The sequence below is a fragment of the Eublepharis macularius genome, chromosome 1, assembly GCF_028583425.1.
Source record: "Eublepharis macularius isolate TG4126 chromosome 1, MPM_Emac_v1.0, whole genome shotgun sequence".
NCBI classification, from domain to species: domain Eukaryota; kingdom Metazoa; phylum Chordata; class Lepidosauria; order Squamata; family Eublepharidae; genus Eublepharis; species Eublepharis macularius.
The window spans coordinates 78,852,233-78,875,974 of record NC_072790.1 but is presented as its reverse complement, the minus strand read 5'-3'; the positions used below and the strand labels follow the sequence as shown (position 1 = coordinate 78,875,974).

Here is a 23,742-nt window from a genome sequence, read left to right as displayed (position 1 = left end):
TGTGAAGACAGAAGAGGTGCATGAGACCAATGGTTGCTTGTGTTATGTCAATCCATAGTTGAGTATTACATGTGAAACAAGCCTGTGTATATGACAGTATGTGAATACTACATGTTATCAGTGAGAATGATTGTATGCACACAGGGCAATGTATGAGAGAGTGAAGGAGAAACAGCATTAGCTCAACAGCAGACTTGGGAGCAGATTGGCATCTTGGGACTGCTAAAGTGTTCCTCTGTGTGGCCCAGTTAGCAATCTTCTCTGCAGGGCTATTGTAGGATGTAGAGTATTTTGTTACATGTAACAAAATAACAAAATACTCTACATCCTACAATAGCCCTGCAGAGATGATTAGCATATCAAGCACCAATCCATATGCAAAAGAACCTCTTCAGGATACAGTGAAGCCTCCCTCCATTAGCATTCCACACCCTGGGAAACACTTACAGGATGACTCAGCCTAAACCCACCTTCCTGAGTAGATATAAATTACCTGCCAACAACTTCTCCACACTGTGACACTGCGAGATCTCTGTCTTTTGGTACTACACCTCTGAAGATGCTGAAGAAGTCACAGCTGCTGGCGAAACGTCAGGAACTACAATGCCAAGACCGCGGCTATACAGCCCGGAAAATCCACAACAACCAAATCCATATATCTATCCTTTCCCATAAACTATAAATTTAAACTATAATCTAGGAGTACAGGGAGAATGTGATTTAGATTGAATATTGCGTTTGGACAAAGCACTGCCCAGCATATTTTACTTAATTTATATCCCACCTTTATCCCCACAGGACCCAAAGCAGCTTCTATCAGTCTCCTCTCCTCTAGTTTATCCTTACAGCAACCCTGTGAGGTAGGTTGAATGAGGGAGGGACCAAAGGTCACTCAGCAAGCTTCCATGGCAAAGCAGGTTTTCAAACCTGGGTCTCCCAGTCCCTATGCTGACACTCTAACCAGTACACAACACTACCTTTCAAAATAAAATATTTAACATATATTTTGTATATAATAAATATATATTTAAAATATATTACACTAGGCTTTGAGAGTCACTTAATAAAAATCTAATATAAAACAACATCATAGAATGAACTCAGTTTTTAATGGGCACACTTTAAGTATTTCAGTCTTTTGTAGCTTACAATTGGTCTTTTATTTTTGGTGTAATAATAATAATATGGCACGTGTGGTGTAGAACCCGCATAATTTTTTTTAAAAAGCTTTCCTGTGCCCAGAGTTACTGTCCTTTGTTGACCTCCCCTTTAAAATGTATGCGTGCACATGTGTTCCCTTGCTTGGGAATGCCTACCATGACAGTAAATCCAGAGCGATAGCTGTGTTATACCTGGGTGGCCCAGGCTCAAAACCCCAGCAGGAGTTGCCTGTGCCTTGAAGGCACTTCGCACAACTTAGCTGCTTTACTACAACGACATCCTAAAGGTCGTTCCAACCCACCGACCTTAAACGACCGTAGAAGGGTGTAACTCTTCCTCGAGCTGCGCCGTCAGTCTTTCGCCGCAGTAATAAACAGGCGTCTAGCGGGACGCTAAAACCCAAAAGATTTTCATTCCACCATATGCTTTTACAGACTAAGTCCGATTATAATGGGATAAAATGTTACGAGCATTGAAGACGCCACAAGACTTGGAATCCATTCCCACGACGCTCAGCGCGTCCGCTTCACGAACAGACAGACTTTCCCTTGCAGCCCGAGCCCAGCATAAGGTGCACCCGCGACCGGCTCGGCCCTTCTATGGGGGAACTTAGTCTTCGACCCCTCCCATGAGCCCCATTGCGCGTCAGCCGCTCTTGGCTCTGAGGCCAAGGCCCCTCGGGTGCTTCTTGCCAGCCAATAGGCGCTCGGGATACTCAGCGTTTTGGCCAACCCGCGACGCCGTTGCTTCCGTGTCCGGCTGCCAGTGTTTCGTCGCTCTCAGCGGCCTCGGGAGGGTTGCAGCCGTGGCGGTTTCTGCTGCCGCTCTCGCCTTCCCTCCGCTTCCCGTCCTGGCCGAGGCCGAAGCTCTTTGGCACCACTGAAGATGAGTCCCCCCGCAGCTCTGCGCGCTTCCTGCAGTGGCCGACCGAGCCCATTCATCTAGCGACTGGTGAGGGCGGGGAACCTGATGGGGTCTCCGGCAAGCGAGGGGCCGGAGGGTGGGCGCGGGGGAGGCGGGGAGGAAGGGAGGTTTTATTAAATGCCTCCTCCCCCCCCCTTTTTTTACTCTGACGGGGCTTTTGTGCGTTTACGAGCAGGCAGAAATCCAACAGGTGCAAATCTTCGCAGGAAGGTTACTGAGTATTCAGTCCCTGCAGCTGTCCCTTTACTGTAGCCGCAGGTTGTAATGCTTGTTGCCACGCCGTGAAAAGCTTCATCCGCCGATCTCTGCAAATCAGGCCCTTGTTAAAGGGGCAGGAATCGGCTGGGCTTCATGTGTTCGTTCTTCCAAGCACGGGTGATTATTCCACGAAGCTGCACTTGTTGCATTTGTGCTTGACGTGCAGTTGTCTCCGTGTGATTAGTAGGGGGAGAAAGGGTGTGGTGGGGAAGGAAGGGCAGAAGGGTCACCCCAAAGGTAGCAAAATGATCCTAATGTTGCAGGCTAAAAGGCTACGAGTTTAAAAGATGAGATGAGTTGGTGGGTAGGGCAGTGGAGCCTAATAATAGAAGTAGACCTCTGTTCAGATATAGAGTCCTGGAGAATGCGAAAATTGCTCACACCCAAGGTGCAGTGAATGGCAGGCAGATGGAATACATTTGCTAGGTGTTTAAAGATCTGAACTAACAGAACATTCAACCAAACTCTTTATGTCCAGTGGCACAATAATATTTTAATCATACAAGTTCCTTCCCTCCAGGATCTACCTACTCCACCCAGAAGCAAAATCCCTTTATACTGTATTAGTGCATTGATTCAAGGGCAGATTGTTGAGGTCTTGGGATAGCTTATTGCAAGATGACAGTGTTGTGTACACACTGTCCTTTGATTGTTTACAGTAGCTAGGTCAGGAGGCCTCGACCCTTCCTTGCTTTCATCCAGGATAAAATGACTGTGTACACATTAGCAGGATGGTTATCTTTAGTGAACATATTGTACAGAAGCACTGACCCAATATAGTGTATAAGAGATTTCGCCTGAGAATATTCTGCTATGCAGGCAGTGGACAACCTTTCACTCTTAAATTTGTAAATACATCTGACATGCTTCTAAGGCTCCATAAATCCACTAACGATTCTGAGGTTGCCTCATTTTAAGGGTGCTTCTATCTGTACCAGTTAAAAGTGCATTAGAACTTAATAGGGTTTTTAATGGATGTTTCAAAACTAGCAGAACAGGCCATTCACTTCTTCAGTGGCTCTTGGTTTTGATGTTTTATTGTGTTCCTAATAGCTCTGCTAATGGCTCATACCAGAGGGGTAGGTGCCTCTGGATGGCGCCATGTGTATTTTGTTGTCATATCTGTCTCCTGCGGCAGTGTTAGTTTCCTAATGCCTGTTGGAATCCTAACAGATCAATCTTTTTGGATGGCAAGGAAACCTATTCATCATAGTTGGGATGATAAATATGAAGACGACTGTTCTAAAGCATGATAAATTAGAAGCAATGTTTTAGTAGTTCACAAATGGGAGACCTGCAAGGACTTGCAGGGAGCATTTGATCTTCCCTTCCTTCACTGTTTTCTCTTTCCCTACCCTTAAAGCCTTCCAGCCGCTCTACCCCTTTCCTACTTTCTTTTTTGCTTCCCACCTACCAGCCAACCAATCTTATATCTCCCCACCCCCCATTTTCATCTTTACCTCTACATAGAAAAAGTATGGCCAAGTTGCATGGCAGCAGATGCCAGACTTGGCCTAATTGTGAGGTGGGGGACTCACAAGGACTTCGGGGGGGCATCTCATTTCCCCTTGTATCTTTCCTCTCCACCCTATTTCTTCTCCTCCTCTCCTGGCAACCACCATAGTCTCACCTTTCACTGCTTCCATCTCTCCTTCCCACCCCCCAACCAACATACCTTTTATCTGTCCCCCATCTTCAGGTATATTTATTAATTATTTACTTCATTTATACCCCAGCTTTCTCCACAATGGGGACCCAGAGCTGCTTACATCATTCTCCTCTGTTCCATTTTATCCTCACAAGAACCCATTGAGGCAAGTCAGGCTTACTGGCCCAAGGTCATATCTTTGGCACAGTAGTGATTTGATCTCCCAGATCCTAGTCTGTAAGCACTACACTGGATTTTGTGGGGTGGATCCTGTTGAACAGTAGCAAGCAGCCAGATCTGGAGTCATGAAGATTGGGTGGTAGCAAGCAAGTCATCGTTGCTGCTGGGCCTGGCCCCTGTGAATCCACCCTCAAAGGCCAAAACAGCCCTGAAAAGGTTCCTGCTCCTCACCCTGCCTTTTACTGCTAGAGATGAAGGCATGAAGATTGGCAATACTACTGTGATTGCCTAGCAACAGCCACTATGAGAACATTCAATTCTTAAAGCAATCTTTATTGCATATAGCTAGCATAATTTACACAGATGTCATAAAAAGCGTAATCTTATTTCCCATCTTATTCAACCTTTATGTAAAGCCTTTGGGAGAAATCATTCATAGGTTTTGAATTGGATGTCATCAATATGTGGATGACACCCAGCTTTATATCTTTCTATCCAGTCTTCTGGCAATGCAGTAGAGATTTTAAATTGCTACTTGACAGCTGTGGTCAGTTAGCTGAAAACAAACAAATTGAAACAACCCAGACAAGGTGGAAATGATGCTGGTTGGGCGGCAGAGATATTGAAGGATATCGTGCTCCCCATTTTTGATGGGGTACAGCTGACCCTTGGTTAAGAGCTTAGGGGTTATACTGGATCCAGCACAGCTGCTGAAAAAGCAAGAATGCTTTGTAAAAAATGCCTTTCATAAACTCAGTCTAGCCTGAAAGATGAGCCCCTACCTTGACACAATTGATCTGGCCACCTGGATCCAAGGCATGATAACATCAAGACTTGACTACTGTAATGCACTCTACATAGGTGTCCCTTCAAAGTCAACTCAGAGGCTCCAGTTGGTGCAGAATGCAGCAGCTCAACTGTTATCAGGAGCTAGGCAGAACATTCTGCAGTCACTCCATTAGCTGCCCATCAGTTACTGAGCTCAGTTAAGGATTTTGACTATCACGTATGAAGCCCATCATGGCCTTGGCTCCTCATATCTATGGGACTGCCTCTCTCATTATGTTCTGGTATGGCATCTTTGCTGATCTGAGCAGGGTCTTCTGCAGGTGCCACCCTGCAATGGGCAAAATCAATTGTTGCCCACACGTGCATTCTCTGTAGTGCCCCCCAACTTATGGAATGGACTGCCTGATGAGGTCAGGAAAGATCTCATTCTCCTGGCTTCCCACAAATTGTGCAAAGCCGAATTATTCAAGAGGATTTCCTTACACAGGTAATAGAGCTGCACTGTAAGGAAATAATTCAAAGAGATGGTTCGATACAAGGTTAGGGACTATATTACTGCTGTGCACTGGCTGTTACTGTCATTAATTATGTTATGTCGAATTGTTTATGTTTTGCTCACCATTGTTTCTGCTCTGTATGAGATTTCTGCTTGTTTTCAAATTTCTGCAATCTGTACTCTTATTGTTTATTAAATCCCCAGATGTTGATTGTATTGAATCACACGGTGTCATTTGCCTTGTCTCAGTGAGAAAGGCAGATTATAAATAATGTAAATAAATAAAGCTACATGTGCTGTTTATATTATTTGGTTTTTTAAAAACTCCCAATGTATTTTAAAAAGATTTTTCTGCAAACTCGGGGCTTTTCTCAGATTTGTAGAAAGATCTGGCTCCATCTGTAAAAAGGCCAGTTAAAAATCACCACAGTCTTTAGTCAATAATCAGCTTTTTATGATATCTATTTAAATTTTGCTAGCTATATGCAAATAAATATGTGAATCACCAGACATCTTCTGGCTCAAGGCTGGTTTCTGGAATGGCTTATAGCTGTAACAAATGGCATGGAATGTGGGAAAGAGGGGAAGGATAAGGTTGAGGTGGGGTAGCTGATACATGACATAATTGACTATTTCTTTTACATCTGTTATAGGCAGGTGGGAGGTGCATGGGGGTGGGTAGACGGGGAGGGAGGTGCAAGTGGGGGGGGGGGCTGATGATGTGCAGAGAGAGGAGGGAAGCTTCTGGGCATTCTGCCTGGAGCCACCCAAAACCTGGAACTGGCCTGAGCCCTTGCCACAAAGTTTATAGCAGTAGAAAAATGTAGGTAGCCAAGGATTTATTTAAAGTATTGAACTCTAGCCTACAATAGTCATTCCTTTTTGTCCTTTTTTTTACTTCCCAATGCCTCTCCTTATAACAATATTTGTGTATGTACAAACACATAGTGTGCTTTCTATGTATAGTAGTCAGGTGAATTATTAGCATAACAAAGGCTGTGTAAAACCTTCTTATTAGGATCAACCAAAATAACCGAAAATAGTGCAAGCTTTTGAGTTCTCCAGAAATGGATTCTCAGTAGAAAAGAGAGTTTTCTGCTTTCCCCATCACCCTCTCAAAAAAGCATCTTTCTCTACTGCCTTATAAAATAGCCTTACATTTAGTAGGAGTAGTTTTCAGAATGGATTTTTGAGAACCAAAGAGACTGTTAGTTTTGAAAGTCTGATTTTGAAAGTCTAATTTTGTTTTGTGTATATCCAGTCCGAAAAAACTCCCAGTACTTCTTTATTTGCTTCTAATCAGAAGCCTGTGCTTAGATAATCGAATAGGGATTGTATTCCAATAACCAAAGGTTATTGAGTTGGAGGAATCTAAAAGTTGTGTGGGAGAAAGGCTAGGCTAGGAAGTTTGAGGCTGTCTGGATGATATTGCATGTACCCATCTGACTGCATGCTGAACTCAGATACCAGTCGGAAAGCTAGCAGCATAGACACAAGCTGCACCCTTGGAAGTGCTTCGTCATACAAGATAGCAGGGTTTTCATATTTCCACAGAATTGATGGAAGCCACCCATCTTTCAACAGAAGATGCAGGCCGGGAAGATTGCATTTGCATCTACCACATGGTCACTTAGTAACATGTCAGCCCCGGAGCAGGTGGTCTATAAGTCCTAGCTATAAGTTGTTCTGAGGAAAGCAGCGACCATCTTGTGTTCTTGCTAGAATGCTGCAGAATTGGACTGTATATCGTTTTGCGATGGTTAACTGTAAGCTAATGCACTTTAATTAATTTAGCAGCTGTTATAATGGGACCCTGCGATAGGCTGTAGCATACAGGCTTGCACTGGTTCAAGCTATTTCGTATCCTTATCCTAGCTGGATTCCTATAGTCTCTAATAGCTTGGGTTTTGTTGAGAAGGCTTATTGTTTGCTATAATTTAAACAGTCCCCTTCTTGTTTGGAGTTATCTAGATGCTAGTGTGGTAGAGTTTGTGCGCTGATGCCTGCTGCTGTTTTATATATAGTCATTGTGCAATTTTCTAGGTACTCATCTGGAATCCACAGTGGCAGGGCTATAGGTTCAAGTGAGCAGCCTGTAAAAGTAAAGGATATTTGTGTTAAGTTATAATAGCATATATTATGTATCTAGATCTTAGTTAGTTTTTGTGGAGAGCAACATTAAGATAATTTAGTCAGGAGAAAGACAAGGGAAGTTGCTCTTAGGTGTCTTTAAATACACTCCAGAGTTTAACTGCTACTTAAAAAAGAACTAAGCCTTCCTGTTTTACCAGTTAAACCAAGGAGGACTAAGGTGAAAGCATTTGATGGCAGAGGAAAAACTTTTCAGGGAGTCACACAAACCCAAAAGGCAAGGTGTTCTTGAGGTTAAAGCCTGGGTAAAGTAGAGAACACCTGGAACTCTGTGTTTGTGACCAGAGCCCTCCAGAGGTATAAGTTTAAGATAATGTAAGGAGGAGATGAATTGAAAGTCCAAAGGCAAAGGTTATTTAAAAAACAAAAAACAGTAAATCATTACATATTCTTGGACTTAAAGTTGTTCAGATAAATTCTCCTGGGTAGGAAGAAGATAAGATTGTCACAGTAAGCAGTCTTATTACAGATTTCGACACCTGCTGGATAATTGATATTGGATGTTCAGTGCCAGGCGTTGATAATATTTGATAGTTGAATTCTTGTTTTTGATATTTTATGGTTTATAGTCAATGGCATTTGATATTTTGTGTAGATTATAACAAATGATATATGCTATAAATAAATAAAATTATAAAATGGTTTGTCAGATGTTGGGATGTGCAACTTTTTCATTGTTATATTTAATAACAGGGCTTTTTTTCAGGGGGAACGTGGGGGAACGGAGTTCCGGAACCTCTTGAAAATGGTCACATAGCTGGTGGCCCCGCCCCCTGATCTCTAGACAGAGGGGAGTTTAGATTGCCCTCCGTGCCGCTCAGCGGCACCAGCTATGTGACCATTTTCTCTGAGGGCAAACCCACTGAGTTCCACCACCTCTTTTCCCAGAAAAAAAGCCCTGTTTAATAATAAAGTTAGGCAAACTACTCAACTCATTTAGATATGAGATAAACATTACAGGGTTATTGTGGTATAGAAAAATGTTGGGGAAGTTTGAAAAATACAGCTTCTCTGAGTCCAGTGAGTCCCTGGGCATAGGTGCAGTGCCTGTACTTTGTAGAATCAAGTCTGTATTTCACTAGAAAAAAAAGCAGGGCAGTTATGTTTGACTGTCCTAGGTTAGAATGATGCATAGTGCAGGTTTGTCAACAAATCACTTGTTAATAGTATACTATCAATATACAGCCGCTTGTCAAATATGTGATCACAAACCAGAAATCATGCATATCACTCAAAACATTTTTTAAAAGCAAATGTGAGAGAATTTGAGCCAAAGTACATTTTGATTTTTTTTCTTTAAAAAAATAGGTCTAGTTTAAGCAATGATGTATGTGAGGTTCATGCAGGCAGTGTGTTTAAACCAGTTCAGTAGTTGTCTGTGCTTCCATAGCCTCTCTGGTCAGCAGCATGGAACGTACATTGTCATGTTTTTGATTTTGGGTTGCATGCTCTGTATTTAAACCAGGCATTAATGTGTCACAGAACACCAATGCCCTAGAAGATTTTCAGGCCTTCAGTTTTCTGGCCCTGTTTTGAGTTTTTCCTTTCATTGCTAAAGCTTCTCCTGCTATTCACGACAATAATGTTAATATTGTGGCCAGAGTTTGCACAGACTATAAAAATGCTGTCATAACAAACATAGTTATCTAGACAGTTTGTGTTAATATAATTGTTTCCCCTTCTTCTTTTACAGGTCTCTCTTGCAATTATGGAGATCTAAAAACTAGATCGTGCGGAGGGGGAAATCCCCCTTCCCCCTCCTTCATTTGCCTTCTGGATTCTCCCCTCCCCCTGGACAATAATATAATGTTTTGTAGATAAAGAAATGAAGACTTGAAATATAAATTTATATTGTTGAAAGTATTTATTTTTTTAAATGCCACGCCTTAACAGCACAATGATTCCCATGGCAGCTGTCTAAAATCAGATTACATACCTGGAAACCATGGACTATATGTGAAGCAGTAGCAGAAGCGGAGGACCCCCATAGTGTACGTACAGGGGCTTCTTTTATAGAGGCAGCAGCATAGGAAACAAGTAAGATGAATCCTTTGATGCCTGACTGCACTTTGAAATGTCGATCCTTGCAGCATGCTTTAGATATTATTTCTGTGGTGACACAAGGACGTGAAGGCCAGATCAAGGCCTTCCTCACTTCTCACTGTTACAATGCAGCAACGTGCAAGGATGTCTTTGGCCGGAATGCTCTCCATCTTGCCTCATCCTGTGGTAAGAAAGGAGTGCTGGAGTGGCTGGCAGAAACAAATGGAGTGGATCTGTTGGCAAAGGACAAGGAGTCGGGGTGGACTGCTTTGCATCGAGGCATCTTCTATGGGCATATAGATTGTGCATGGTCACTAATGAAGGTCAGTGGGAACAAAGATAACAGCTACTGAAAATTTTTATTGTCTCCAGTGTCTTGAGAAACCAAGCACTCAGACAAGATAAACTAAGAAACAGAAGTGTTATGTATATTTTGGTGGACAATTGCACCATATTTTCTCAACTACACAAACACTTTAAGTCTTTGATTGTGGTTAGTTATTGAGTTAGCACAACAGATACTCCTTTTGAAAAATGTTAGGGAGAAAATGTCAGCCTGGATAGACCAGGCTAGTCCAGTCTCATCAGCTCTGGGAAGGTAAGCAGGGTCAGTGCTGGCTAGTATTTGGATAGGCGCAGGGCTTTTTTTCAGCGGGAACGCGGTGGAACGGAGTTCTGGCACCTCTTGAAAATGGTCACATGGCTGGTGGGCCCGCCCCCTGATCTCCAGACAGAGAGGAGTTTAGATTGCCCTGCACGCCGCTCCCACCATCGACTCGCGAGGCATCGTGGCTCTGGGTAGGGCTCCAGCTCTTCCTCGCTCAGGGCCCAGCGCCACTTCCACCATCTCCTCACCTTGCCTGCAGCAGCCTGGAGGAGGCATCATAGCATTGCTGTAAAACCTCTTTTCTCCCCTCTGTCTGGAGATCTGGGGGCAGGGCCACTGGCCATGTGACCATTTTTGCTGAGGGTGATTTAAACTTTAAAAACTCCCCCCTTGTTGCAGCTGACCCAAAGTGACATCATTGTGCGGTCCTGAGTTCCACCACCTCTTTTCCCAGAAAAAAAGCCCTGGATAGGCGACCACCAAGGAAGACCAGGGTCTCTACACAGAAACAGGCAATGGCAAATCACCCCTGTTAGTCTCTTGCCATGAAACACTTATGGGGTTGGCATAAGTTGGCTATGGCTTGATATCACTTTACCCAGAGATTTTTCTATTGAAAACTGTTAGGGAGAAAACGTTGAGACTGTATTTAAAACCAATTATTCTCCATTTAAACCAAACAAGTTGGCAGGTAGGGGATGAGGAAGACCAGCTAAAGAGAGCTTCAGTCTTTTTCTGGGTTGTTTGCCGTGTTTGTCCATTAAAATCACTTTGAATGGAGAACATTAGTGTGCGTGAGCATTACAGAAAAGGCTTGCAGTAAAGTTACAGAAGAGGTTTAAAAAGAAATAGAACAATCAGTCTAAGTGTGAAGTACTCTTAAAAGTCCAAAGACTGTGTTAAAATGTTAAAGAGTTTGGTGAATGAAACCAAACACACACAAATGGTGATTTTTAAAAAATGGATCTGCCTTTGTGTGCTAGATTTGTTACTGCTGATGTATAGTGCCAGCAGCCTTTATGTCTTGTGCATTGGAAGACTGATGCTTCCTGTCTTCAACATTTTTGCCTGAATGCATAAATACTACCAAGTCTGACATTTGAAATGTATGCTTCGGGAGTATTCTCAGTATTAGCAGTATTGAGCTTTTTTCCTGTTGTAGCACATCATGGAATGTAACCTGGAATCAGCTAGCAATGTGCAGTTTTTGTCTCCATGAAATCATTAAACCTACTTGTTGAACCTGTATAGTCTAATGAAAATGAGTTTTTAAAAATGTCTGGCAGTATCATTTCCACTTTAAATGAAGGATGTATTTTGATTAATTATAAATGAATACTCTCATTTATGGAACTGACTTCCATCTGTAAATGGGAATAAGAGTGACCAATTTCTGTATTGCAAAAATGCTTGAGATAAGGAAAAAGCAGTGCCTGCTTTTGTTCTTTAAAAAACAGATTGTCAGTTTATGTGTCTCTTTCCTCTTCTCTCCTTTGGTGCCCCTCTCCTCACCACGGCAGCATGGTGTGAGCTTATACATACAGGATAAAGAAGGCTTATCTGCTTTGGATCTTGTAATGAAGGACAGACCCAGTTATGTTACTTTCAAGAATACTGGTATGGCATTATATATGTGGATCATTATTCTTTCATATACAAATTTGAACGGCACTACACTACTCTGTTCAACCTGCTGACCTTTTGGAATGTGTGTCTTTCATTAAATTGGGGGTGCTGGATTATACCTGGCACATTCTTCTGTGTGAAGTTGCAGATTCAGAAGGACTAATACTTGCAGTCAGCTGATGGAAGTGGCCATTACTTCTTCCACAGCTGTCTGTCTACTTTCAGTTTAAGATTTCCATCTGTTGAAGTAATAACTATTTTCTTCACTTGTTTTTCCCAAGTGGAAAGTAGACACACACAACCAAGGTGGGGTGGGGAAGGCTGCTTGGACTTCGGAGGCTGTCCTCCCCTTGGGCAATAGTGCATGACGAAAGGAAGCCTGGGAATACTGCTAAGCTCAGCAGATTTTGGGAAGGAGGCATGTGGAAGCCAGGTTTTTTTTCTCCCTGTTAGGATGTTAGAAATGATTGGCCAACCAGCTAATGACTGCCTCATAGCCTTACCTACCTGCTCTCTTGCAGCTGTTTCTTTGTTAGTGAAGGGATGAGAATTTATGTATAGTCCTAGTGACTTTTAAGCTACTGCAGGGATCCACAACCTTTTTAGCCTGAGGGCACCTTTAGAATTTTGAGAGGAGGCGGTGAGTGCCAGCCCCAAAAGGCTGCCACAGGAGGCAGAGCCAAATATGATAATGTCCTTCCCCACTTTGCAGAATAATTGCAGAAAGGGAATGAAAGCCTGTAGGTACAGAAGGGAAAGAGAGAAGCAGTAATAAAAAGAGGCAAAGTAGCGAAGGGAGAATAGAACCACAAGGCCAGATGTTTAGCAGTCCTCCTGATCTTACAGTGGCTAATGCTGCTGTTGCTATTGTTCGAAAACCCTTTCATTTGAATGAAGGTGGCCAATAACAAGCCCTGCCATATAAAAAGGTGCCACCCATTTTCTGTAAGGTGTCAGGGAAAGTGCTTGCGGGGGCCACAGTGTTCATGGCGAGCACATTGGTGAACCCTGAGCTAGTGTATATGTACAAAATATACAGTAGTTAGAAGGGTTTTGCTGTGCAGAGGTAGAGCCCATTTTAGTAGCCCTGTTTTTCAGCAAATTTATAATGTTTCTCTTCTAGATTTTTGGGTGTGCCTCTCACTGTGTGCAGATCTTTATGCATGTTTATACGTGGGGGTGGGTGGTTGGAGCAGTTCCAAATATGATGCGGATATTTTGAAGTAAACATGATAGGCATTGCAGCCTGAAATGTACTTCGAGCATGTTGGCAAATGGTTTTTCACATCTTTCTAATTTATTCCTAATTCATGCTGTATAAATATATTACATTTAGCCATAGGCATTCTCTGAAAACAGAACACTTTCTTCCGTAAGCAATGTACCATTCAGCATGACTGGAATTGTCAGCATTATCTTAGTTTCTTCTTTAAAATAAAGATACAGTTAAAACATTTTTGATGGATCAGCTGTACAGCATGTTGCAGTTGGAGGTTTTGAAAGGAGGGTACCTTGATTTATATTTTGCAAATGCTTAGGTACCTAGATCTGTGGCAGTAATAAACTGATGTGCTTTAATGTTCCAAGATGTAATTTTGTGGGATTGTCTGGAGTCTTTCAGCTGAAACCAGAGATGATAGTAAAATAATACATCTCATATACGTGTATAGAAAATGATACATACAGAATTAATCATTTTATCTTAGATCCTACAGATGTCTACACTTGGGGAAACAATATAAATTTTACTTTGGGGCATGGTGGTCAACAGAGCAAACATCATCCTGAGTTGGTGGATCACTTTCCTAGGAATAGTATTTATGTCAAACAGGTAATTCATTTTATATAAATGGGTTCTAGACTGTTTTTTGTTCAGCATAAACTTCTCTTTTTGCTATTTGTTCTGATATACTTTCCTTATACAAAACGTATAAGAATTGTGTCAGATAAGATTAAGGGTAGGCCTGCTTCAGTCTTCTGTGGTTAAATTTTAAACAATATGTTACAAAATTCTAGAGGTACATGATCACCACAAGGTGGATTCTGTGTTCAGTATATTTTTTTCACTTGGAAAATATGAATGGTCATAAATGATCATAAAATGCAGTTTTTTAAAATGCCAGTTATCTCTTTGTTTTGGGAGCTTTGTTTTTCCATTTGTCCTATACTCATGAGTCATGACTAGACATGGGCACGATCAGCAATATGAACTAAAAAAACCCATGAACTGCCTAATCTGCTGTTCGCGAACAAGCTGTTCATGAGGCTCCATTCTAAATGAACAGGTAGTCGTTGCAAGCCTCCTTCGTTGCTGTTCATCAAGCCAGACAGTCTGGCAACTGCAATCAATTCCCATGGCAACTCAGGCAGGGATTGTCTGAACTGTGTCTGAACTCCTGCTGTTGCCCTGGAAACCCCAATCTAAGCCCAATTTAGCTTGATAGGCAGGTCTTCCTTCCAAGTGTGGACTGGAGCTCCAAATTTGTTACAAGAAGAAAAGACCAGGGGGAGGGGGGCTCCCAGCTCTGGCTTTTAGGGAGAGACGGCTACTGTTAGAGAGACAGGGTGAGTGCATTGGAGCTTGAATTTTCTTTGTGTGTGGTGGGATAGGGATCTACCCCTTCAGGTTCCAGGGCTGCTGCCAGGTTCTGGGGCCAAGATATTATTTATTATTGGTACCTTTCCTGCTGCCTGCTCAGGTAGGGTTTCTGGGAGTGGTGCAGTAGGGATCTTGATGGCTGGAGGAGAGCCTGCTGGCCCCCACGAACAGCAAACATGTTCGTGAGAGGATCATGTTCGTCAGTGTTCATTGTTCGTTGTTCATGGGTGGCAACGAACAACGAACACCATGTTCGTTTTTTTTCTGTTCGTGCCCATGTCTAGTCATGACTAGGGGTGTGCAAGCCAAAAATTTTCGGCTATAGCCGAAAGTAGAAAGCCGAAAGAAAATTCTCTATCGTTAAAGCTGAAAGCCGAAACAAGAATCTCTTTCGGGATTCGGGATTCGGGATTCTTTCGGCATTCTTTCGGCATTCTTTCGGCTTTTTTCTATGGGAAAATGCCTCCGTCTTCCAGGACGCCTGGAGGAGGCATTTTCCCACCGAATAAGCCCAAAATTGGTGGGGACCTTCCTCTAACCCTTCTCTAACAACCACCCAAGTTTCAGACAGATTGGACTTTGGGGGGCCATGTTATGGCCCCCCAAAGCAGGTCCCCCCATCCTCCCATAAAGGAGCATCTTCTTCATTATTTCCTATGGGGAAAAAATGAAGAAGCAGGCTTCCTTTGCCAGGGGTGGCATTTTGCATGCAAAATGCCCCCTTACCCTCAGGGGCCCTTCTCCCACCCCTCCTCCCACCCCCCACCAAGGCTCAGCCTGCTCCCACTTGGGGGGGCCATTTCATGGCCTCCCCAAGTAGGTGCTCTAATCTCTACCACTGACAGCTGGGGGAGGCTTGTGTTGCCAGGGGTGGCATTTTGCATGCAAAATGCCCCCCAACCCTCTGGGGCCCTTCTCCCACCCCTCCTCCCACCCCCCACCAAGGCTCAGCCTGCTCCCACTTGGGGGGGCCATTTCATGGCCTCCCCAAGTAGGTGCTCTAATCTCTACCACTGACAGCTGGGGGAGGCTTGTGTTGCCAGGGGTGGCATTTTGCATGCAAAATGCCCCCCAGCCCTCTGGGGCCCTTCTCCCACCCTTCCTCCCACCCCACACCAAGGCTCAGACTGCTCCCACTTGGGGGGGCCATTTCATGGCCTCCCCAAGTAGGTCCTCTCAGCCCCTAAAGTCCACCCCTTACAGCCCCACACAAACCCAATTCCCCCCCAGCTGCCGCACACAGACCCAAATCCCCACATTAGCCCCTCACAGACCCAAATCCACCCCCACCTGCCCCACACCCATAACCCCAGGAACAGGCTGGCAAAGGCCAGCCCTCTCCCTTTGTTCCCTATGCTGGGAACTTCTAAACTCTCTTTCCCTGGGCAATTCTGCACAGCCCAGGGGTGCCACAATGGTGGGCACACTTCTGAGTGCCAGCTGGTCCCTGTGAAAGAACACCTGAACCACAGACACCCTCCCTCAAATTCCCCCACCACCTACAGAGATAGCTGGCCAGCCAGCCCCATTGTTCCCTATGATGGGAACCAACTGCACAACAAAGAATAAAACAAGAACAACACAAAATAAAGTTTTTAAAAAATTATTTTCTCCCTTCCAAAGTACAAGTAGGCAAAGCATTATGACACATTACACCAGCAGTCCCCCACACAGAAAAATAACACAACTCACTTAACATCAGAGAATCACAAAGCACGATTCCTGTCAAAAACACTTTATTTCTTGAACAGCTTTAGGTTACACAGCAGGGGGGAACACCAAAGGGCTTGGCAGCAGTATCTTACACAAAAATAACACAACTCACTTAACATCAGAGAATCACAAAAGCACAATTCCTGTCAAAAACACTTTATTTCTTGAACAGCTTTAGGCTACACAGCAGGGGGGGGACACCAAAGGGCATGGAAGCAGTATCTTACACAAAAATAACACAACTCACTTCACATTAAAGAATCACCCCAAAAAATTGCTGTCAAAAGCACTTTATTTCTGTAACTGCTTTAGGTTACACAGTAGGAAGGCACCACAGAGCAGGAAAGCAGTGTACTACACAAAAATAACACAACTCACTTCACATCAGAGAATCACACAAACACAATTGCTGTCAAAAACGGTGAAGTGGGTTGTATTATTTTTTGTAGTACATTGCTATCATGCCCTTTTGTGCCCTCCTACTGTGTAACCTAAAGCTGTTCAAGAAATAAAGTGTTTTTGCCAGGAATTGTGTTTTTGTGATTCTCTGATGTTAAGTGAGTTGTGTTATTTTTGTGTAAGATACTGCTTCCATGCCCTTTGGTGTTCCCCCCCTGCTGTGTAGCCTAAAGCTGTTCAAGAAATAAAGTGTTTTTGACAGGAATTGTGTTTTTGTGATTCTCTGATGTTAAGTGAGTTGTGTTATTTTTGTGTAAGATACTGCTTCCATGCCCTTTGGTGTTCCCCCCCTGCTGTGTAGCCTAAAGCTGTTCAAGAAATAAAGTGTTTTTGACAGGAATTGTGCTTTTGTGATTCTCTGATGTTAAGTGAGTTGTGTTATTTTTGTGTAAGATACTGCTGCCATGCCCTTTGGTGTTCCCCCCCTGCTGTGTAGCCTAAAGCTGTTCAAGAAATAAAGTGTTTTTGACAGGAATCGTGCTTTGTGATTCTCTGATGTTAAGTGAGTTGTGTTATTTTTCTGTGTGGGGGACTGCTGGTGTTATGTGTCATAATGCTTTGCCTACTTGTACTTTGGAAGGGAGAAAATAATTTTTAAAAAACTTTATTTTGTGTTGTTCTTGTTTTATTCTTTGTTGTGCAGTTGGTTCCCATCATAGGGAACAATGGGGCTGGCTGGCCAGCCATCTCTGTAGGTGGTGGGGGAATTTGAGGGAGGGTGTCTGTGGTTCAGGTGCTCTTTCACAGGGACCAGCTGGCACTCAGAAGTGTGCCCACCATTGTGGCACCCCTGGGCTGTGCAGAATTGCCCAGGGAAAGAGAGTTTAGAAGTTCCCAGCATAGGGAACAAAGGGAGAGGGCTGGCCTTTGCCAGCCTGTTCCTGGGGTTATGGGTGTGGGGCAGGTGGGGGTGGATTTGGGTCTGTGAGGGGCTAATGTGGGGATTTGGGTCTGTGTGTGGCAGCTGGGGGGAATTGGGTTTGTGTGGAGCTGTAAGGGGTGGAATTTAGGGGCTGAGAGGACCTACTTGGGGAGGCCATGAAATGGCCCCCCCAAGTGGGAGCAGGCTGAGCCTTGGTGGGGGGTGGGAGGAGGGATGGGAGAAGGGCCCCAGAGGGTTGGGGGGCATTTTGCATGCAAAATGCCACCCCTGGCAACACAAGCCTCCCCCAGCTGTCAGTGGTAGAGATTAGAGCACCTACTTGGGGAGGCCATGAAATGCCCCCCCCAAGTGGGAGCAGGCTGAGCCTTGGTGGGGGGTGGGAGGAGGGGTGGGAGAAGGGCCCCTGAGGGTAAGGGGGCATTTTGCATGCAAAATGCCACCCCTGGCAAAGGAAGCCTGCTTCTTCATTTTTTCCCCATAGGAAATAATGAAGAAGATGCTCCTTTATGGGAGGATGGGGGGACCTGCTTTGGGGGGCCATAACATGGCCCCCCAAAGTCCAATCTGTCTGAAACTTGGGTGGTTGTTAGAGAAGGGTTAGAGGAAGGTCCCCACCAATTTTGGGCTTATTCGGTGGGAAGATGCCTCCCCCAGACGTCCGGGAAGACGGAGGCATTTTCCCATTGAAAAGCCGAATGAAAGACGAAAGAATCCCGAAACGTTTCGGCTTTTTTCTTTCGGCTACCCGAAACGTTTCGGGATTCCCCGAAACGTTTCGGCATTCCCTGAAAGAAGCCGAAACACTTTTGTTTCGGCATTCTTTCGGCATTCTGAATGCCGAAACGCACATCCCTAGTCATGACAACAAGCTGTTTGCAGTTAGCATTAAGCTGCAATTAATATTAAACTTGATGTTGAGTCTCTTATTCATATCCTTATCAACAAATACATTTCTGATTTCTTTGAGCAGTATTGCACAACAGATACCACTGTAAAAGATAATTTGCAGAAAGTTTAGAATTGTCAAATGCGTTTTTTCCTTATTTCAGGTGGTGCTCTGTAAATTTCACTCTGTGTTCCTGTCCCAGAAAGGACACATTTATACCTGTGGACATGGTCAAGGAGGCCGCTTGGGTCATGGTGATGAACAGACTTGCTTGGTATTCTGAAACTAATATCTTACTCAAATAATTGGCTATCCGGTATGGCCTCTGAGGCATCTATGCATGCATTGGTCTTTTTATTTTAAAAAATGTAATATAATTCATCTGGTCAGAAATTGCTTTTAGTACACTGTCAGAAGCAGGACTTTGTCCTTTTTCTTTTAAACTGCTAACAGCATTCTTGCCCATGCAGATCTTGTCATATGCATTGAGACGAGGTGCAGCTCTGAAAGCCTCACCTCCTGTATGCCTTCTTCATTGTGCCATCTTTATTTCAGCTTGAAATACTTAGGGAGTAATACCTGACTTCAGTTTCTGAGGTCCAGTACAGACGTAACTTCCTTGATCCCTTGATTGAAGATGCCCTTGGTATTGAAGGTTAGGCTGTAGACTATAAATGTTAGTTCTAGAGATACCCATTAACATCTTTGGGTCCAAATTCAGTACACTTTCCACACCATTGGCTGTCAAAGATATTGTTAGTTACAGTGCTAGTAATTCTCTTGTCGTGAGAAGAATATCTGCTAGAAAATGTAACATGCTAATTTGGGCTGGCATTAATTGGTTGTAATTAGTCTGGTGAAAATTTAAAATGTACATTTAACATTTTTATCAAGCATGTGTATAAAATATACATTAGAATGGAACTCCCAGTCTGTTCACTACAAAAGAAAGCTGTTATTTTAAAACTGTAGTCTTTTGCATGATCCATTTGAACAGATTGGAATTTTTTTAAATGTAGCTCCCCCAACTACCTAAATGCAGCTGTGACTTGGTTGTCTTTTAACTTGCATTTGATTTTTATTTCCCTAAACTTTAGAGTTCAGCTCTATAGATTTTTTTTTTTTTGCTGCTTGGGAAGCTCAAGAGGTTTTGAAATTGTGCTGATGAATGTTTTAGCAAAGTATAAGTGACAAGCTACAGTAGCTTTCCATTGCAAGCCAGGAAATGCGTTGAAGCTGGCTTTTTCTACTTTCTTTGGCATAGTGTTCTCTTTCTTATTTGTGAAAGGAATAAAATGGTGGACTTCAGATCCCTGTAAGTTCAGTAGAAAACAATAAGAGAATAGAGCTGCTTTCCCAGTCAAGTGAATCCAAAAATGTATTACCTCATATTGCATCTCTTAGTCTGGTGCACACAATCTGCCCTATCCCAAAGGAAGAGGCAGGTAGTCTCTAGCCTTACATTGGTTTTTGGGAATATTCTGAAACAGGCAGCAGCAGCTGCATTATTTCTTGCATCATGGGACAATCAGGGTTAGTAGCAAATTGCATATTTTGAAAAAGCACTGCAAGCTGAAAAGATGTGTGTAAGTTATTGTTCAGCAGGAGGATCTTAAAACAGTGGAGAGGGTTCTGCGTGTATGAGAGAGAGAGAGAGAGATAAAAAATAGCATTTCATTTAAAAGCTTTTCTTTAATTTTGACAATAGTACTAAAGTTCCAAAGAAACAGACATGTATGTCAACTGCAATATTTCCATGGTCAATCTCTAGATCCCTAGACTGGTGGAAAGCCTAATGGTTCATCAGTGCTCTCAAGTGGCTGCTGCTAAAGATCATACTGTTGTGTTAACAGAAGATGGATGTGTGTACACCTTTGGCCTGAATACCTTTCATCAGCTGGGTATTCTTCCTCCTCCCCCTAATTGCAGTGTTCCCAGACAGGTAAACATCTTCTTTTGTAAATGGGATGGTTTCTGACATTCTTGTAGGGGCACTTGCACACATCCACTGTATGCTTGATCATGCCAGGCATGGACGGATGTCTCCATTATCTTTTTCCAGAAAAAAATATTTCAAACTCTTTAAATGTAGTATCTGTTTGTAAGGCACCTGGTATATCTGCGTTTTTTCTGTCCCAGTTTATAACCTTGCTTCCTACACATTTCTTCAGAGGAGGACTGTAAATTTTGAACACTGTTCAGCACCATTGCCTGGCACTTCGGAATAATAAGAGAAGAAGTTTCTTAAAAAATAATAATAAAGGGCTAGTTAGCTGAATCCTGGCAGTGACTTTAGTGGGATTGTGGCAAAACCAATGAATCTTCTCCAAAACAAAATTGGAACGTCCAGAGTCACTAGGCTATGGGAGAAAATAATTTGAATCGTGAAATATATTTACTGAGAAGAACTTCTTAATATGATATTTATTTTTTTGTTTTTGCTCTTAATGATTTAATTGTGAGAAGAGGACTTAATAACTGGGACTGGGACTTTGTGGTAGACATTACTGGAGTCCTTAGAATGGGGTGCACTATAATAAACGGAGCCTGTAAGACTTGAGGACTCTGTTTTTAATTCTATCTTGTAAAATAGCATTTAATGTGTTTTGCAGCATCTAATTCTTGATACCAGTGTTAAATGATAGGTTGCTAAGATAAATCATTCTGTAGTGTTAATTGCTGTTTTTAGTGCTGTTAGTAGCAGCAGTAATAGCATGAAAAACACATGGTTGTAAAAGTAGTCTAAAAGCGGGCTGTAGAAAGTAGAATAGTTGAAGCCCATTCAAAACAAATGAGGATCAATCTGTAAACCATCTAGAACTTTACAGCATGGTAGCTTTAACTGGGAACAGATTTCCAGAGTGCCACCATATATTTTTGTTCATTTAATGGATCAAAGTAATAATCCTTCTTTGCAAGTAGTTCTTGTCCTTTTATTATACTTGCTTTCTGTGTATTGGACTCAATGAACTATGTGCAAAGCTCTGGATCTTTTCCAGTTCCTTGGTTTCTGCAGGCTTTCGCATCACCTCAAAATCTGCTCCCAACAGTTGGGAGACTCCCAGGAAAAATGTTGGATGTTGTGGGTGGGGGGTCCATGGAAATCACAGACCCTTCTTCATGGTGTAAGTGGCTTCTGTTTGCGCAAGTTCTGTTTCAGATCCAACCCTCTCTTTTCAAATGTCATTATAATATCATAATATGCATTAATGTTCTTAATGATATGCATATATCCTGAATAGTCTAGTTTAATACACAACTCCTGGTATTTCTTTTGGATTTTGCACACAGGTTCAAGCAAAAAATCTCAAAGGAAGAATGGTGACTGGTGTAGCTGCAGGCAGGTTCCATACAGTGCTATGGACAAATGAAGCAGTGTATACAGTGGGACTGAATGGTGGACAGCTAGGTGAGGAAGAAAGCTTTAAAAATAAAAGTTTTTTGGAACAAAAATTTCTTGTATATTGCCATCTTTTTTTTAGAATTAGGCTAACCTGTTTAACATCTTCCAATAAGAGGCAGCAACAGTGCAGAAATGAAAGAAAGAAAGGTTTAACTGCTGCTGAGCTCTCAGAGAGACTGGTTAAGGTCTCTGCTAGAGATGGGCAGGAACCGAAATACGAACCAAAGTTCGGCACGAACCGGGCCAGTTCATGGTTCATGAACTGGCAGTTTGTTAGAGCCCATTTCTGATGAACTGCCATGAACTTTAGGCAGGTTCATTTTTTGATCACTGCAGGCAGCCTGGTGCCAGTCAATCAGTTTCTTAGGCAATGGGGGATGGGCTTTCTGCAGACCTCCTGCTGACCTGAAAGTGACCTTCTGCTGACCCAGAATTGGCGTTTTCACGAACCAAACAAACTGGTTTGTGAACCAGGGCAAGTTCGTGGTTCGTGAAATGCGATGAACCGCGAACTGCACAGTTCGTTTTTTCCTCGGTTCGTGCCCATCTCTAGTCTCTGGCACGGGTGCTTCTTCAACAATTTCCTTTTCATTCTGTCTCTTTTTCCTTCCTGGGTCTGCATACCTCCTATTCAAGTAGTTTTAAAAATTTACGCAGAAAAGGGAAGAATGCTAACAAAAAAAGAGAAAATGTACAGAAATAAGGCAAATAGAATTGTCAGTTGTTCCTTTCTGTAATGTGTTACACATTTTGGAAATCCCTGGTGTGAGTACACACAGTTCTGTAGCAAGGTAAAACATCCTCCGTGAACCTTGGCATGATTGTCATTAAGAGGAGCATAAGTCCCAGTTCAATCTTCAAAGCATTTCTTATGCTCCAAAGCATAAGTGACTTTGTTATTTAAAATACATAAATTCTTTAACAGCGGATCTGGGCTGGGAATCTTCATTGCACTGAGATACAGTTACAAGTAAACATGCTTGGGGCAGGAGTATAAGTGTGTTTTGTGTGTTTTGATGGTGTGGGGAAGTTTCTGGAGCACTCTGTTTGCTATAAAGGAGCTTCATATATTGGTTTAACTTTATGGATCACTTCTGTTCTGTGTGTGTGAATGTGTGATTTCCCCTTCCCCACCATTGAGTTCAGATGTATTGTGCTTAAATTCTTTATATTTATGGACTTGGAAAAGTTGAAATTTAGGTTGCTCTCTTATATTGTAGGACACTTGTTAGATCCTAATGGAGAAAAGTGCATTACTTCTCCTCGCCAAGTCTCTGCTCTGTATCATAAAGATATTACAGTATCCTTTGTTACTGCAAGTGATGGTGCCACAGTTTGCGTTACTGAAAGAGGAGATATCTATTTGCTCACTGACTATCAGTGCAAGAAGATAGCTTCCAAGTGAGTGCTTTCCTTCAAAACATCTATTCAATTTGGATTTTTAAGCAATATTTTATTGCCTATACTACATTCTTTTTGAACAGATCCGTCTTGATTTCATACCAGTTGGAAACCTCTTGGACTGTTACGATAAATACTGCTTGTTAAAGTTGCATAAGATTTTGTAAGCGCTGTCCATATAGTATTAACTGTGAAACACTCTGGCATGCAGAACTGGCTTTGTTTAGCATGCTTCATTTTCCTTGTGTGATGGGTATTATTCAGTAAATACAGGCTAAGGTAGAGGAAATTTCCTTATGTAAAAATAAATGTATTGGGTACTTGTGTATGCCTTGAATTTGTCTTTGGGACAAATCTTTAACAAGTTTGTGCAAGCACACCAGAAATTTCTCTGTGCTGGCTTATTACCAAATTGTCAAGACTCTTTTAAAATACTGTAATAATGTCGCCCCCACATCACAGAATGCTTTAATTGTAATAGCATTTAGTCTCTCTCTAGAGCTTTAGGGTGTCCA

At 42.7% G+C, this 23,742-nt stretch overlaps 1 protein-coding gene across 2 annotated transcripts in view; it reads left to right on the top strand.

Annotated features, from left to right (window-relative positions):
* Positions 1 to 1,941: 1,941 nt before the first annotated feature.
* The window catches only part of IBTK (inhibitor of Bruton tyrosine kinase), a 59,982-nt gene continuing 38,181 nt past the window's right edge, over positions 1,942 to 23,742 (top strand). For both annotated transcript variants that reach the window (XM_054975360.1, XM_054975354.1), the window contains exons 1-8: positions 1,942 to 2,112; positions 9,301 to 9,973; positions 11,778 to 11,874; positions 13,590 to 13,714; positions 18,587 to 18,697; positions 20,195 to 20,365; positions 21,715 to 21,832; positions 23,047 to 23,227. In XM_054975360.1, coding sequence (XP_054831335.1) covers positions 9,650 to 9,973; positions 11,778 to 11,874; positions 13,590 to 13,714; positions 18,587 to 18,697; positions 20,195 to 20,365; positions 21,715 to 21,832; positions 23,047 to 23,227 — 1,127 coding nt within the window. In that variant the 5' untranslated portion in view covers positions 1,942 to 2,112; positions 9,301 to 9,649. The remainder of the gene's footprint in view (positions 2,113 to 9,300; positions 9,974 to 11,777; positions 11,875 to 13,589; positions 13,715 to 18,586; positions 18,698 to 20,194; positions 20,366 to 21,714; positions 21,833 to 23,046; positions 23,228 to 23,742) is intronic.